General features: G+C 37.9%; 1 protein-coding gene across 2 annotated transcripts in view; it reads right to left on the bottom strand.

The window, feature by feature from the left end:
* The window catches only part of GALNT7 (polypeptide N-acetylgalactosaminyltransferase 7), a gene marked incomplete at both ends in the record, with an annotated part of 66051 nt that overhangs the window by 36727 nt on the left and 15982 nt on the right, over positions 1–13342 (bottom strand). For both annotated transcript variants that reach the window (XM_079534664.1, XM_079534663.1), the window contains one exon: positions 771–1228. In XM_079534664.1, the coding sequence (XP_079390790.1) occupies positions 771–1228 (458 nt within the window). The remainder of the gene's footprint in view (positions 1–770; positions 1229–13342) is intronic.

Raw genomic sequence — 13342 nt, 5'->3', positions numbered from 1 at the left:
TATCAAACGCAGATTAGCCTGAAAGCAAATTTGGCTTCAGCATTTAACAAAGAACAGAAGAGACTGCAGAAACCTATTGGTAATTATACACAGAGTAAATATTAATATCTTCCCAGAATTCCCCTCACAGTGAAGTAGACACACCCCAAGGCAAGTAAAAACTTTCTTCTTTCCCCCTTTACTTCTTTGTGATAAATGCAGTGAGAGGTGCAAGTAGAAGACTACTCTGGTGTTAGCTCCAAAACCCAAACTCCATCTATAGCGGATCTATATACTCCTGTTAATGCAAGTAACTATGTAAAAATGCTTACAGTAAACAATATTTTCTGTCTTTTTTTTAAAGCACTGTAATGAAACTATAACTAAATAAACAATACCATAGGAACTTCTGCATGAAATAATAATAATAATAAAAAGCATTCTTACTTAAAAACAAATCTTAAGAATTTCTGGATTAAAAAGAGATGATACAACAAGGAAGATTGCTGGGAACTGAACATCCAAAATAATGCAATTAAACAGTAAAATGGATGATTTTAGAGACAAGTCAATATAGATTAAGCAGTTATAAAAGGAATAATTGGAACAGCATTAGCATAATATATGCAGAAATATTTGGTATAGTACAGCACTCTTGCCTGTCAGAACAAGAAGTCTTAAGTATTTGGCCTAATTAATAATATTACTTTAAGCATCGGTTATGATCTATGGAAAGAAAATAATTAAGCCTTATAAAAACAGAACTAAAAGAAAACAAAACGTTTGCTTACTCTTCTTGACGCAAGTCATTAACACTCCGATCTAGTGAGATCATATCACTTGCCACCATATTAAACCCAAACTCTTTTATGCTGGCTTGAACGGATTCTTTGTAATCTGGTCCTAAAACATATGGCTTCGCTTCCTCTCCAGGGCCACCAACAACTCCATGAGGCTCAGGCTCTTTGGGTTCAAAATTACCGAGGACTCCAGGTCGTAAAACAGGATCTCGATATACAAATGTCTGAGGTTTAAATGTGAGATACTGCCTCTGGATGACGTTTTGCTGATTGTTATCACCACCACCATGCTGATTTAATTCATTTTTGGCCTTATTTTTCCTTCGAATGGATTCCAAGTCCACTTCCACACCTTCAACATGAGGCCAAGGTACCACAGGTTTGAACTTCTCATTTCCTAGTCCATGCTCTCCTTTGTTTGGTAAGGGTCTGTTGGCTTCTTTGTCATCCTATATATACACACAGAGAAACAGCAGGAGATCATATAAATGTATTACTTACTCTTTTTTCCCCAAAATCTTGTACCTTGGACACTGAAAGTTGACACTAAACATATGTTAAGCAAGAATAAAGAAATGCCTGTTAAGGGGCTGAATGAACACTTAAAGTTAGCAGTTGCTGGAGAGCTTCACTGGACCATGCCCACACTTACCTGAGCAAGTGGGTTCTGGCAAAGGCTTAATGTCCTGCTCATCCCAAAAATTGTTCCCACAAGCATTATTCTCTCTGCTGAAACAGCAGTGCTGTTTTAGAGCTGTGAGGTAAGTTGAAGGCAGAAATAAGCCATAGTCCTGCTCTGACCTGCTGTGCAGCCATGGAAGCCATGCTTGGGGCTGAAGTCAGCAGCCACAAGCACTGATGCTGAGTGCACTCATGTTTAAGTGACTTTACAACTTTACGGTACCCTCCCAAAGAAATATCAAATTTGCGCTGCCAAGAAAGGCTGGGATTTTGGAAACTCCTTGGCAGTGTCAGTGATCAACAAGATCCATGGGGCTAGAACAAGGGAGATATTGAAAGAAATTTGGCAGAAAGGCCCTGACTAGCTGAGCGTGAAGTAGCTGGATTACAACAGCCCCACCCATGAACATGCACCAAAAAAATACAGTCACTGCTTCTCCCAGTACTTCTGACTAAAAGAATAATGGAAATTCATTGCTGAAAATTCGCATTTTCTGGGAAAATTATCTACTTGTAAGTAAGATGGATGTCCTCTATGGATTTTTAGCGTATGGATTTCAGTAACATCTCACTGCCTAGTAGCAAATACTGGATTAAAAAAAAAAAAAAAGATTAGAAGGATGTCCTCTACTGACAGAATCACACAGAATCAGTATGGTACATTATCAGGAAAGAATTTTTGCTTGATGGCTAAGGTAATACTAGTCTGCCATTACTGCAGCAACAGTACATTGTTACTACATCACACTATTTACCTCATACACCATTCTTCACCACCTTCAGAAAATAACAAAAACCTACAATAAAATATGCCTAGACTAACACAATAACAATGGGAGTTGGAGAGGCTCGAATTCAAAATAACATCCTTTATTCAAGAAGTATCGTACCTCTCTGCTTTCTCTAGATTAAACAGGAAAGATGTACAAAATGCAGAAGGGTTACATTATTCTGCTCTTCCGCCATTTTCAAGGAACTCTCAAAAGGCAACAAGAGAAAGAGAAGGATAAGAGAGCACATGAAAAAGCATGTTTTGCAAGGAAGCAAAATGTCTCAAGAGGACTCTTCAAAACACATCATCTCACACTTGCCTTACAAATCAGCATGAAAACTCCACCACTTAACTGTCAGAACACTGTTGAACACTCAGCCCTTACAAACTTGTACCTAATTTCTGCTCCAAGCGCAGAGGCAGCTAAAAAGCCAACAAAATAACGAGTATAATCAGAAAGGATGCTTAAAGAAGAGTGCTTTTGACAGCATATAATTTTCATGTGTTCACATCTTTGGTAGTATTTAGTCTTCCACATCTCAAAACGACATGCTGCAGTTAGGGATGGAAGAGAACAGAGAAATCAGAAAGAAGCGGAAGGCTTGTGGGGCTTCATGGCACGTGGCCAGAAAGGCTGAGACTCTGCAGTTTTTGGAGATGTGAAGGCTGAGAAGCATAGCTCTGGAGCTTAGAAAATCATGAGGGTGATGGATAAACTGAACACAAAAGCACCACTGACCCTAAATACACAAACTAGAGGCAGTAGGCAAAATTCATAGGTTTTTTGTAAAACAACAACAACAAACGATCAGAAAAGTTCTCTGCACAGGCAGTGATCTCCTGGAATATGCCATGTGGAAAGCTGTGGACACAGACGGTACAGCAGTTCTATGGGGGACAAGGCCAAGTAATGGGTGATTCATCCACAAATGGACAGCAAAAGGATTAGGCAGGGAAGTATCTCTTAAAAACTCTAATTCAACCCTTATGGATGATGGAAGAGTCCAAAAGGAAGGGAGCACAGAGAGCAGCCAGACCTATTCGCTTGTCCTTCCGGGCAGGATGGATCACTAGTCTCAATAAGACAGGGATTTCTTATGCCCTTGGTCTGTACAATATTAAATACCCTTTCACTCCACTTCCATTACCTATAAAACAGCTACAAGCTTCCACTTTGTTTGCTCTCTGACTGATGCATGACACTTCTCAAAGTCATTTGTTTACTTTGCTGTAATCGGAACCACAACTTTCTCAATATTACATTATAACCATTACACACAATTTGCATTATAGTGCTTTTATCTACTGTTCCCTAAACCTATTTCATTTTTCTAGGAATGAAAAATATTGCAGAAAGTTACACATGCAGACACTCACTCACCTCTTCTTTCGATTTCTAGGCACCTGTGACAAACCTGAGGGAGGCACTGGCTGTGGGCCTAAGCAGTGTCACCTGCCCACACCTAGGGCATGGAGGGGAGGAAAAAAGAATAGAAGGGAGAAATCTCACATGTGAGATAAAACACTTTAAAACAGAAGGAGAAGTGAAAGAAAAAATCAAAACAAGTAATGCAAAGGCAAACACTCACAACCTCCCATGAGTAGATTGATGCCCAGCCAGTTCCCAAGCAAAAGATGGCTAATCTCTCTAACCCCTCCTTCTGTTCTGTTGCTAAGCACATTACATGGTATAGAATATCTCCTCCATCAATTTGGGTCACCTAGTTGGCAGCATCTCTTCCCACCCTCTAGCTTACACCCAGCCAGATCTCTGGTGGGCAGAGAGAGAAGTAGAGAAGGCCTTTAGGCTCTGCAAGCACTGCTCAGCTGCTGCTAAAATACCAGCTGTGCTGATAACAAACCCAAAACATACCACAATTTGGGCTGCTGTGAAGAAAATTAACGCTGCCCCAGCCAGACCCAACACAGCATTTTAGGAGCATTTTTCAAAGAAAGCAACTAATAGCATTTAAATGTGTGGTGCAGCCTAAGGTCCTGGAGGTTACTCATCTGTCCATAGATAACTGAGACAAGAAATTTCTAAATGCAGTCTGGAAGAAAATACAAAGTCAATCTACAATCAAAGAATGACTCTGGCTGTTATATAAACTACAGTGCCTTAGGTGGGAACTTCCAGAACTTCTCTTTTATGAACGATGATTTCATCTCTAATTTTTTAACGATTTAATAATATATATATATCAAAAAAATTGCAATTGTTTTTAAAACAGTGTGCCTGGCTGATTAAAAGTTCAGCTTTAAAAAGACTCATACCACAGTGACAGCCAGATCAGAAGGCACAGTTAGGAAAAAAAAAAAAAATCATAACCTTTCAAAAAGCAGAAAAACAAGAGAATCTTAACATTGTTTGAAAAAACTTTGGAAATGACCAGCAATGACAGTGAGGTACAGGGAGGTCTCAGACTGAGCACAGTACACACCTGCGTTCCTGGCTTTTCTCAAACTAAGAGAAGAGAAGCAAAAACCTGAGCATACTCTCACATCTGAAGACCACCAAAGAACAACAACAGAAGTCTCATTGCATCTTTACCAAGGACATGCAGTTAGCTCTTATAAGCAGTAATGTAGAAATGGTTGGCTTTTGTTTGTTTGCTTTTTGCCCCACAGAAGAGTTTTCTTCCAAGTGCTAAATTTCGGATTTTCTGCAAGTTTTTCGAGAACCAGCTGGGTTCAACCTCCTTTGTATTTTAGATGTTGTTTTCACCCCTTAAAAGGATTATGTATGAGTCACTGCAATGGGTGTTTTGGAAATACTGAGATGGTATAAACACAGTCAGTCCCTGACTTGGGTAAAAAGGAGATATCTTGTGTGATTTTTTGCAAATGAGGTTCCTCCTTTTTGCAAAAGAGAGGGATGAAATTGAAGTTATGAGAAAAGTAACAGCATTCTCTCAGAGACATATTTCTGAACTACACAAAATAAAAGAAAAAAATGGGAGAGGCCTCCACGAGGCTGTAGGATTGGTCAGCTGACAGGAGGGCTGGGATGCTGGCTGGCAATAAAATGGAAAATGTCAAAGTTGCATAATCTGCTTTTCTTCAGTAAATCAGTTCGAGACTGGCAACTCCCTAATGTCCTATGAAATAATGTCTGAACTACAAATTGATGGTTAAAAAAAAAATGAAGTGGATTTTTAAATTTATAGAACGGAAGATTATCATGCTGAGAAAAGGTTCACTAATTCAAAAGCATGTCTTTCAAAGCAGCTTGTTCATCTACACAAAAATCAGCAATGTCTGAAAAATGAAGAGAGGTATAATGAAGTAGAATTCTGTAGTATACTCATTACCTATGGATAAAGAAGGAAATTAAAAACTTTTGTCTGTGGCTGCATATACACCACTGGCACTTACTATGAAAGGCAAGTAACATGTTTTCCTACCATAAGGAAGAGTTCAGTCTTAACTGAGGATAAATCAAGAGCTCTCAGAAGTGCCCTGATGCAGGTTCTTATTCTATGCAAGTGACAAGACTTTAAAGAAAACAAAGGAGAAAAAATGAAGTATTTTGAAAAGAAGCTGTGACAGAACCTAAGAGAGAGACCACACAGATCTCAGCTTAAGTTTGGTATTTCAACATATTTAAAATATTTTTCTTTGTTTGCTTCATCTTAATGCAGCCATATTCCTAGTTTACTGGGGAAATAAGACCACTAGAGAAAAGTTGTGACACAACATATTAGAGCTACGCGTTTCCAATTATTTGAGTAAACGAGAGGGAGTTGTTTTGATTTGTTCAATTACGAAAAGAAAAGAAGATGAAAGGAGAGAAAAGAACCACAGGCTGGATCCACAAAGATTTCCTTATTGATTAGGCTCATGCTGAGAAGATACAAAAATAAGGTTGTTCTCAGGCAGGTTTCTAGCATGACTCTGCTCTACCTGCTGCTAACAAGGAGGAGGAAAAATCCACACATCTCAGTAGCTCCTACACTAACTCTTAAAACTCGTGTAACCTTAGAACAGAATGCTTATGGGAATGGAAGAAACAGAAAAAAAATATGATTTCATACAAAATTATAGAAAAATTCTTATGCTGAAAAACACACGCCTGTAAAAATAGCAGATACATTACCCACTGTAATTGGGTACGTGGTGCAACTCAAATGAAAAAGCACACTGTTAAAAGTATTCATCACCAACATGTCCAGGAAAACATTAAGTCTGTAATTATGTTCTTATGTCAGTTTTGACAGATACACTGACAAGACCAAAGTCCATTAAACAACCAATGCCACTTATCCAGAGTAGATTTTTGCTCTGTTAAAAATTCTAAATGGAAAAAAAAAAAAAAGCACTTAATAAGACCTAAATCAAACCTATTAGTTTGATTAGCTGCATTATACCAACTTGCAATAAGCTTTGGCAGGCAGGACAAACTTATCACAACACCACAAACATGTTACTATAATGGCATCTCCAAGGAGCAAGTGAATGTATCAGAATGTGACCACATCAGTCTACTTTTGGAGCATTTCACATAAGACCTGGAAGCCACAAAAAAACCTCCAAAAATATTAACAAGAACTTTAAAGAAAGCATTAAATTACATACATTTCATAGATCTACACTCACATACATTTATTCTATTCATTCAAAACATTATACAACTTAAAAGTGTAACTGAGATGCAAGGGCCAGAAGCAGCTTTGGAGAAATGTGTGCTCAGCAAGTCTTATACTGCTCTGTACTACACTTCACCTGAAGGATGTAATGTAAATTATTATTATTATTTTATAAGGAGGACAACTGCCCTCTTCACATGCTTAAATTTTACAGCAACTGCCAAGCTGATTGCTGCCTGGTGCATTACTCACTACCCAGCAGTGTCTTAGATTTAGCTTGCCTTTCCATGCTCCATTTCTCTGTTCCTAAGGATTTCTTCAGAAGGGAACTGTTTTTGCCAGATCCAGATACCTGTAACAACACTGCTAGTTAGCAACACTGAGGAAAATTTTTCCCACTCTCTTCTTATGTTCTATTCTGATTAGGTAATACAGGAGAATCACACTTCTACTTGGTATTCAGACAAAAGTAACTAATAGCTTTCACTAAATACTAGTGGATCAAGGTCCACTGGGGAAAATAATAGTAATAATAATAATAAAAATCAGCAGTATCTTCATGTCCCAAAATTACCAGAATTAGTTGAGGCAGAACAACTTAGGGGAGTAAGATGGATGATTTTCTTCTATACTAATGTGACATTCCTGATTTGGAGAGCATTGCTTATAATAAGGCAAGAGACTTCCCAGCCTCCCTCCAAATAAATAAACAAGTAAATACATACATAATAAAGGACAGGAACTGTTTGTCAGAATGTGAATTTGGCAAAAGTTTGATGCTGTACTACCACAAATTAGTTTGAATGAATTTCCTGTTCAAGTTTTGAGTGAGCCACGTTAATTTACATGAGCCTCCATCACCGATCCCAAGGAAATTGCAAGAACAATTTAATGTTGCATAGTAACAAGTCTAAAATCTAACAACATTCACTAATGTCCAAGGTTGTCCCTGCTGTTGTTTGAACCTGTGAGTGGTAGAAGGCCACTAAGGAAGACAAGGCTCAGTTTCTCAATAATTAATTTTTTTTTAATGGTTACACAGTTACTCTAATTGCTCCCAGAGCAAAAATATTATCTAACTTTTCCTGTCTTCCTGGATTTTTGTAAAGATATCATCTATTTTGTCACAGCAGAAGCACTCCTCTAGGACAGTGACTACAGGTTGCTGCCTGCATACCGCCTTGGTTTGTGGCCAACGTTTCAAGAGGTCACTGCATTCAAAATTTTAATAAGCTACATAAGCCCTCGGATATCAAATAAAATGGAGATTGCCTCTTGCCCTTCTGTTTTTTTCTTTTTTTTTTTTCTTTTTTTTTTTTTTTTGTGGCATATCAGCAAATACAGTCGCTGATATTAACTTCTAACAATGTATTAACATTTATTTTCAGTTGATATAACTTCATTGTTATTCAATGTATTCATTGTTATTCAAATTCAAGTATTACTGAGGGTAACAGCCTAAATCTCAAGTTTTGCCCATTTACCTGTGGAGTACTTTGTTTAGGGATACACATCTACATTAAGATGAAAGATAGCCATGTAAGCATCCCATTTAAAGTAAATGGTTGTCCAGCAATATTATCCCTCACTTGTAAGGAGAACTCCTCTGAGATAACAACGTTGCTGTCATCCTCTTCGGCAGCGCTATGCACTTGTCACCTCAGCTCCAGAAGAACAGCAGCATCCTGACACAAGTGCTGAGACCTGTTTGGACACCCATGGCTCTTCCCATGCCCTTGCTCCTGTGCTCTCGCTTCCAATTACCCCCTTCCCTCTCATCTTTGGTGGGTTTTAAGAGCAGAAAGGATAGCGAATAAAACCACAGCCCTTGCCTATCTCACGTGGTCAATTTGGGAGCATTTCAATATTTCTTGAACTCCTGTGTTACAGGTAGTTTCACAATTAGCCTCCTCTGCCTGAACAAAGGTCACTGAGTGTTTCAGAACAAATAACAATCATTGTATTCAGAAAAATAACAATCATTTACTGTCTTCATTTTCACTGCTGCCTACTGTCTGGAGGTACTGAGCCAGTTTCCCCAACCTGCCTTCCTTTTTAGCTTAAGGTTCAACTCTTACTGGGCTTTTACATGTCTCATCTTTCTGTTTCTTGTGATGTCACAGTTTATAAATAAATAATCACACTGCATAAAGGAAGCCTTGTCAAGAATTCACATCACCCAATGCTTAAGAGATCTTGGAGATCAGTACACACAGTGTCTCCAAAAAGCAACACAATCTTAAATAGTGATTAAAAGGAAAATAGAAAATAAATAGAAAAATACAAAAACGCAAATAAATGTATGAATAAGCAGATTGTGGCAGTCTTTGCATAAGTTCATTGTCTCTCATAATTAAGAATACAATCATTCAAGTAGCACAGATATTCTTAAACTGACCTATTAACGAGACTGCTTTATTACCTCAGGTCACATTATATTTTAGTCCTTCCTGCATTCTAGAAATAGAAAGGTATTGGCACTAGCAGCTTGTGCAGTAAAAAAAAAAAAAATACCAACCAAACCATTTGTAGCTGCTTGCCATAGAATAAAAGTTATCAGAGGACACTGGGTAAGGCAGAAGTATGAGCTAAATATTCTCCTTACAGAGCAAAGATGTCACCAAAGATGACAAAAAGGCTTTTAAACTTAGAAAAAAATGAGAATTTATTAGAAGTTTATTGCAACTAGAATAATTAAATTTTTCAGTAAAGGAAAGGCAAAGTGATCAACAAAGTGGTACAGAAAATAGCACAAAAGCAAGCATATCCCAATCCATTGCATCTCTTCACGCGTGCTTCGCTTCCAGACTATTTTAACTGTCTTTTCTCTGTTGCAGTACAGCGTGTTCTCTTTGGTTCCTGGGTCGTCTGTTCCCATCAGCCATAAAACTGCTTCTTGCTCTTTTCAGCTCTCCTCTCTGTGCTGTGAGGCTAACTGCACTCTTTCCTTGCCTGTCCTACCCTGCAGCCTAAAACCGTCTCCTCTCCAAGAAGGCTCAACACGGCGAATGCCTCATTCTTCTTAATGGAGCATGACACAAATCATGAAGAGCAAGTACTGGACATCACACAAAGTAGGTTATTCTAGGTTAAGCACTTAATGAGAGTATAATGAAGAAAGAGCTGAACCAGAGACTGTGCTCCACTGCTGCATCTGCCATCAACTGCTTTTTGTAAATGCCTACAACCTTTTTTCCTTCCTCTGCACAGAGACATTGCTACATACTGCTTGTTATCAGGATGGTATTTCAACTGCAAACTTTTGCAGAGCATCACCCCCAGTCCTCAATCCGTTTTCAAGCAGAGATGGCAATGACTCAGTACTGTATGTTTATCCTTGGAAGTACAATACAGACTGCTATACCGAAGACTACATACAGATGAAAACTGAAATTTGTATACAAGTTGACTCATTTGCTAAATTCAGCTATTTTAAATACTTCATTGTGATTTAGTTGTTCAGAAACCCAAATCCCATGAAGATGCCAAAAAAGCAAAGAGAGCACCAAGCCCTGTGGCACAGCTATTACTCTGTTGTGGCAGCAGGGAAAAAAACTGTCCAAGGTAAGCACAGCCCACCAGATACTGAGCCCTATCTTTGGAAGGCAAAGTCTAGTTTCTTGTCTTAACTTTGTGAGTGGCTCTGCTGAGCACCCAATCGCTCTCAATTTTCCTTCTTTGCCTATAATAGCTCGCTACTTGAGAGACGACAAGCTACATCTATTCATAGGAAGGACATCACACGCTTATTAAAACTAAACCTTGTTTTCTTTGAAGAAGCTTCATGAAAATATTTTTTCTTTAACTTCCCAACTCGGAGGCAGCACACTGGGCACCTTGCTGTGTGGGATGTCCAGCAAGGTGACTTTCTTCTTAAACAAATGCTTCAGAAAACACTGGAAAATAAGTGCAGCAGCTATTGGAGAAAGAACAAAGCAGTGGATAAGAGGATACATTTTTAAACAACAAAAAAATGCAACAAGTAACTTCTAAGGCCACAGCCAATTCCAAAAAATTGTTTAAGCAGATGAAAACTGTGGAAAATCTCCAAATGCTCACCATTCTGTCTGATTCTAATCAATAGTATCATCACTCATCTATGTAAACATTTGTTTTATGTATTTTGTTCCAATGCAGCCTTCTGTTCTCCTTTTAATCCCTCTCGAAGCATAGGTAGCATTCTAGTTCTGTTTACAGTTTTTTTTATTAAGGTGGTGCCACTGATTACTCTATTTTAGAGGGGCAAAAAGCTGGAGGTAAAAGCTTTTTCCACCTCTTTCATCTAGAAAAGCTGAGTACCCTATTGAAAAATCAGAAATTCCCTTTGGAAGAACGTACTGTATTTACTGCAGAAGGTGCAAAACTGCCTCCCCATTTCCCTGCTCCAAGAGATTAGGAGTATTGCCATCTGCACATCACCGTGTGGTTTGGAGCAATCCTACATATTTGACCAGGCTTTGAAAACAGTGCTGAATGATTCACATAACATCTGGAAACAGTGAAATCTTCCGAAAAAAAAAAAAAAAAAAAAAGAAAAACATCAACTCAGACCTTCAACTTGCATACAAGATCTTCAGATTCATGCACTGCTTTTTCATCTTTCAGTAGCCTTTTTCTAGGAGACATGGCTTTGGACCATATAATACAGAAAATCTCACAAGCAAAATGTTTTACAATGCAGCCTGATAAACTAAAATCCTTTTTTTTTTTTTTCCTTTTTTTTTTTTTTTTCTTTTAAACAGGAAACTAGATATTTAAGTTGAGACCAGTAAAATAGAGCCAAGCTAAAGGCATTTATTCATTTTATTCTAAGTGTGGAATAATCAAAAATATTCTTGGGACACAATAAATTCCTTTATAATAATTCAAATAACCACGGCTTTGCTGGCCTATAAATCATTTTCCCCAGGCTCTAAGATAGAAAGGGACATATTTGATAGAGAAGCAAGGGACTCAATCAAGGTGAAACATCAGCACTGTTGCAAGCTAGCCTCTATTCTGAAACAGCCATTATCCTCAAACCACATTTAGACAACTGTCCACAATCTTCCTCTCTGGAAGGATCAGGTGAATGCTTGACCAGAAAAATTACCAGTATTAAGAACAAAGTGGACAATTGCTTAATACACCATCTAAATAAGCTTGGATTATAAAACTCAAAAGGGCCTCCAGATACCAGGTCTTCATCTATGGTTATATCTTTGGCCCATAGCTCCATAAAACTCCACAAACTCACAAAACAACACTGATCTTCATCTGAGCTTTGCCATCTCTATCCGCACTGCCAGTCAGAGGCTAGTAGAATGCATGTCCCATTTCCTAGCTAAAATGAGCTCCATCTCTTGCAGACCTCTTAGACTATTCATCTTTAACAATTCACAAAAATTAAGGACACAAGATCCTGAATACCTAAAAATAAAAACAATGATGTTATATTAATATCTTGTGAATTTATTATAAGCTGATCGAGGTAGTTTTGCTAATTCTATAGCAGTATTCCACTCCAGCCACATATGCACATACTTTAAACTGCACGCAAGCAACTTCAGTAGTTTTTGCCATCAAATGGATGACAAATAGAGAAGGCACCCATAAGAATGACTGAGTAAAGAAACATGCCGGCTGTTTCTTCTAGACTTGAACAATTAACATTTAAATTATGAAATTTAAGAGGCCAAGCAGTTAGAATTTATAACCCAAAGCTTTGCTATTAAAAATAACCAACTTTATTATTTCTCAATCCATAGGGAAGAAGTCTGAGAAATAAACAAAAGTTCCCATAAATCCTAATGTTTTAAGTAATGTCATGTTTTCCAGCCCCCCAGGCATCAGCTATGAGCACTGCACTAGTTAAACCCAGTAGAGAAGGATTGCAGGACTTTATCCGTATGCCTCAATCTTTTGAGACAGACAGATATTTAAAAACCATGCATCTGTTTTATATACCTCAGTGAGCAAATTACATTCACAATACAATAAATCCACTGCTGATGGACGTGCTTGACCAAGGGATGCAGGCTTCTGTGCTATATCTTGTATGCCTCAATTTTTCAGTCATCTGTCAATTTCATTTCATATTTCTTACTATTAAGAAACAAACCGCATGATTAGATTTTCATTTATCTTGAAATACCATTACCATTCTCGAGCTTTACAACAGCCTATTTCTGTCTTTTATTTTAAATTGCATTTCACAATTTGATCAACCCTACCATTTTGAAAGCTTTCTCAGAGAAACAGCCAGCCAAAGCCAAAGCTGCACTGCATGAAAATTACGCATAGTCTAAAATGCATTTCTAAAAATTGCATCTGAATTCCCAATAGATTTGGGAGACTCAGTATTTACATGATTACCTTGCGGACTGCTTGACAAGCAAGAGGAAATCACTTTTTATGATCAACTGTGTTTTGTCTCACTTTTCCCTGACTCTTCTTTCCTGCATCTTTTCTGTGCAGGATACTGAAGAGAATCTGTGTGATACTTGCCAATAAATTACAGTTATATCCTACTGAATTGTTGAGGT

The sequence above is a fragment of the Tetrao urogallus genome (assembly GCF_951394365.1).
Source record: "Tetrao urogallus genome assembly, chromosome: 4".
Classification (NCBI taxonomy): Eukaryota; Metazoa; Chordata; class Aves; order Galliformes; family Phasianidae; genus Tetrao; species Tetrao urogallus.
This window is presented reverse-complemented; position numbering and strand designations above follow the sequence as displayed.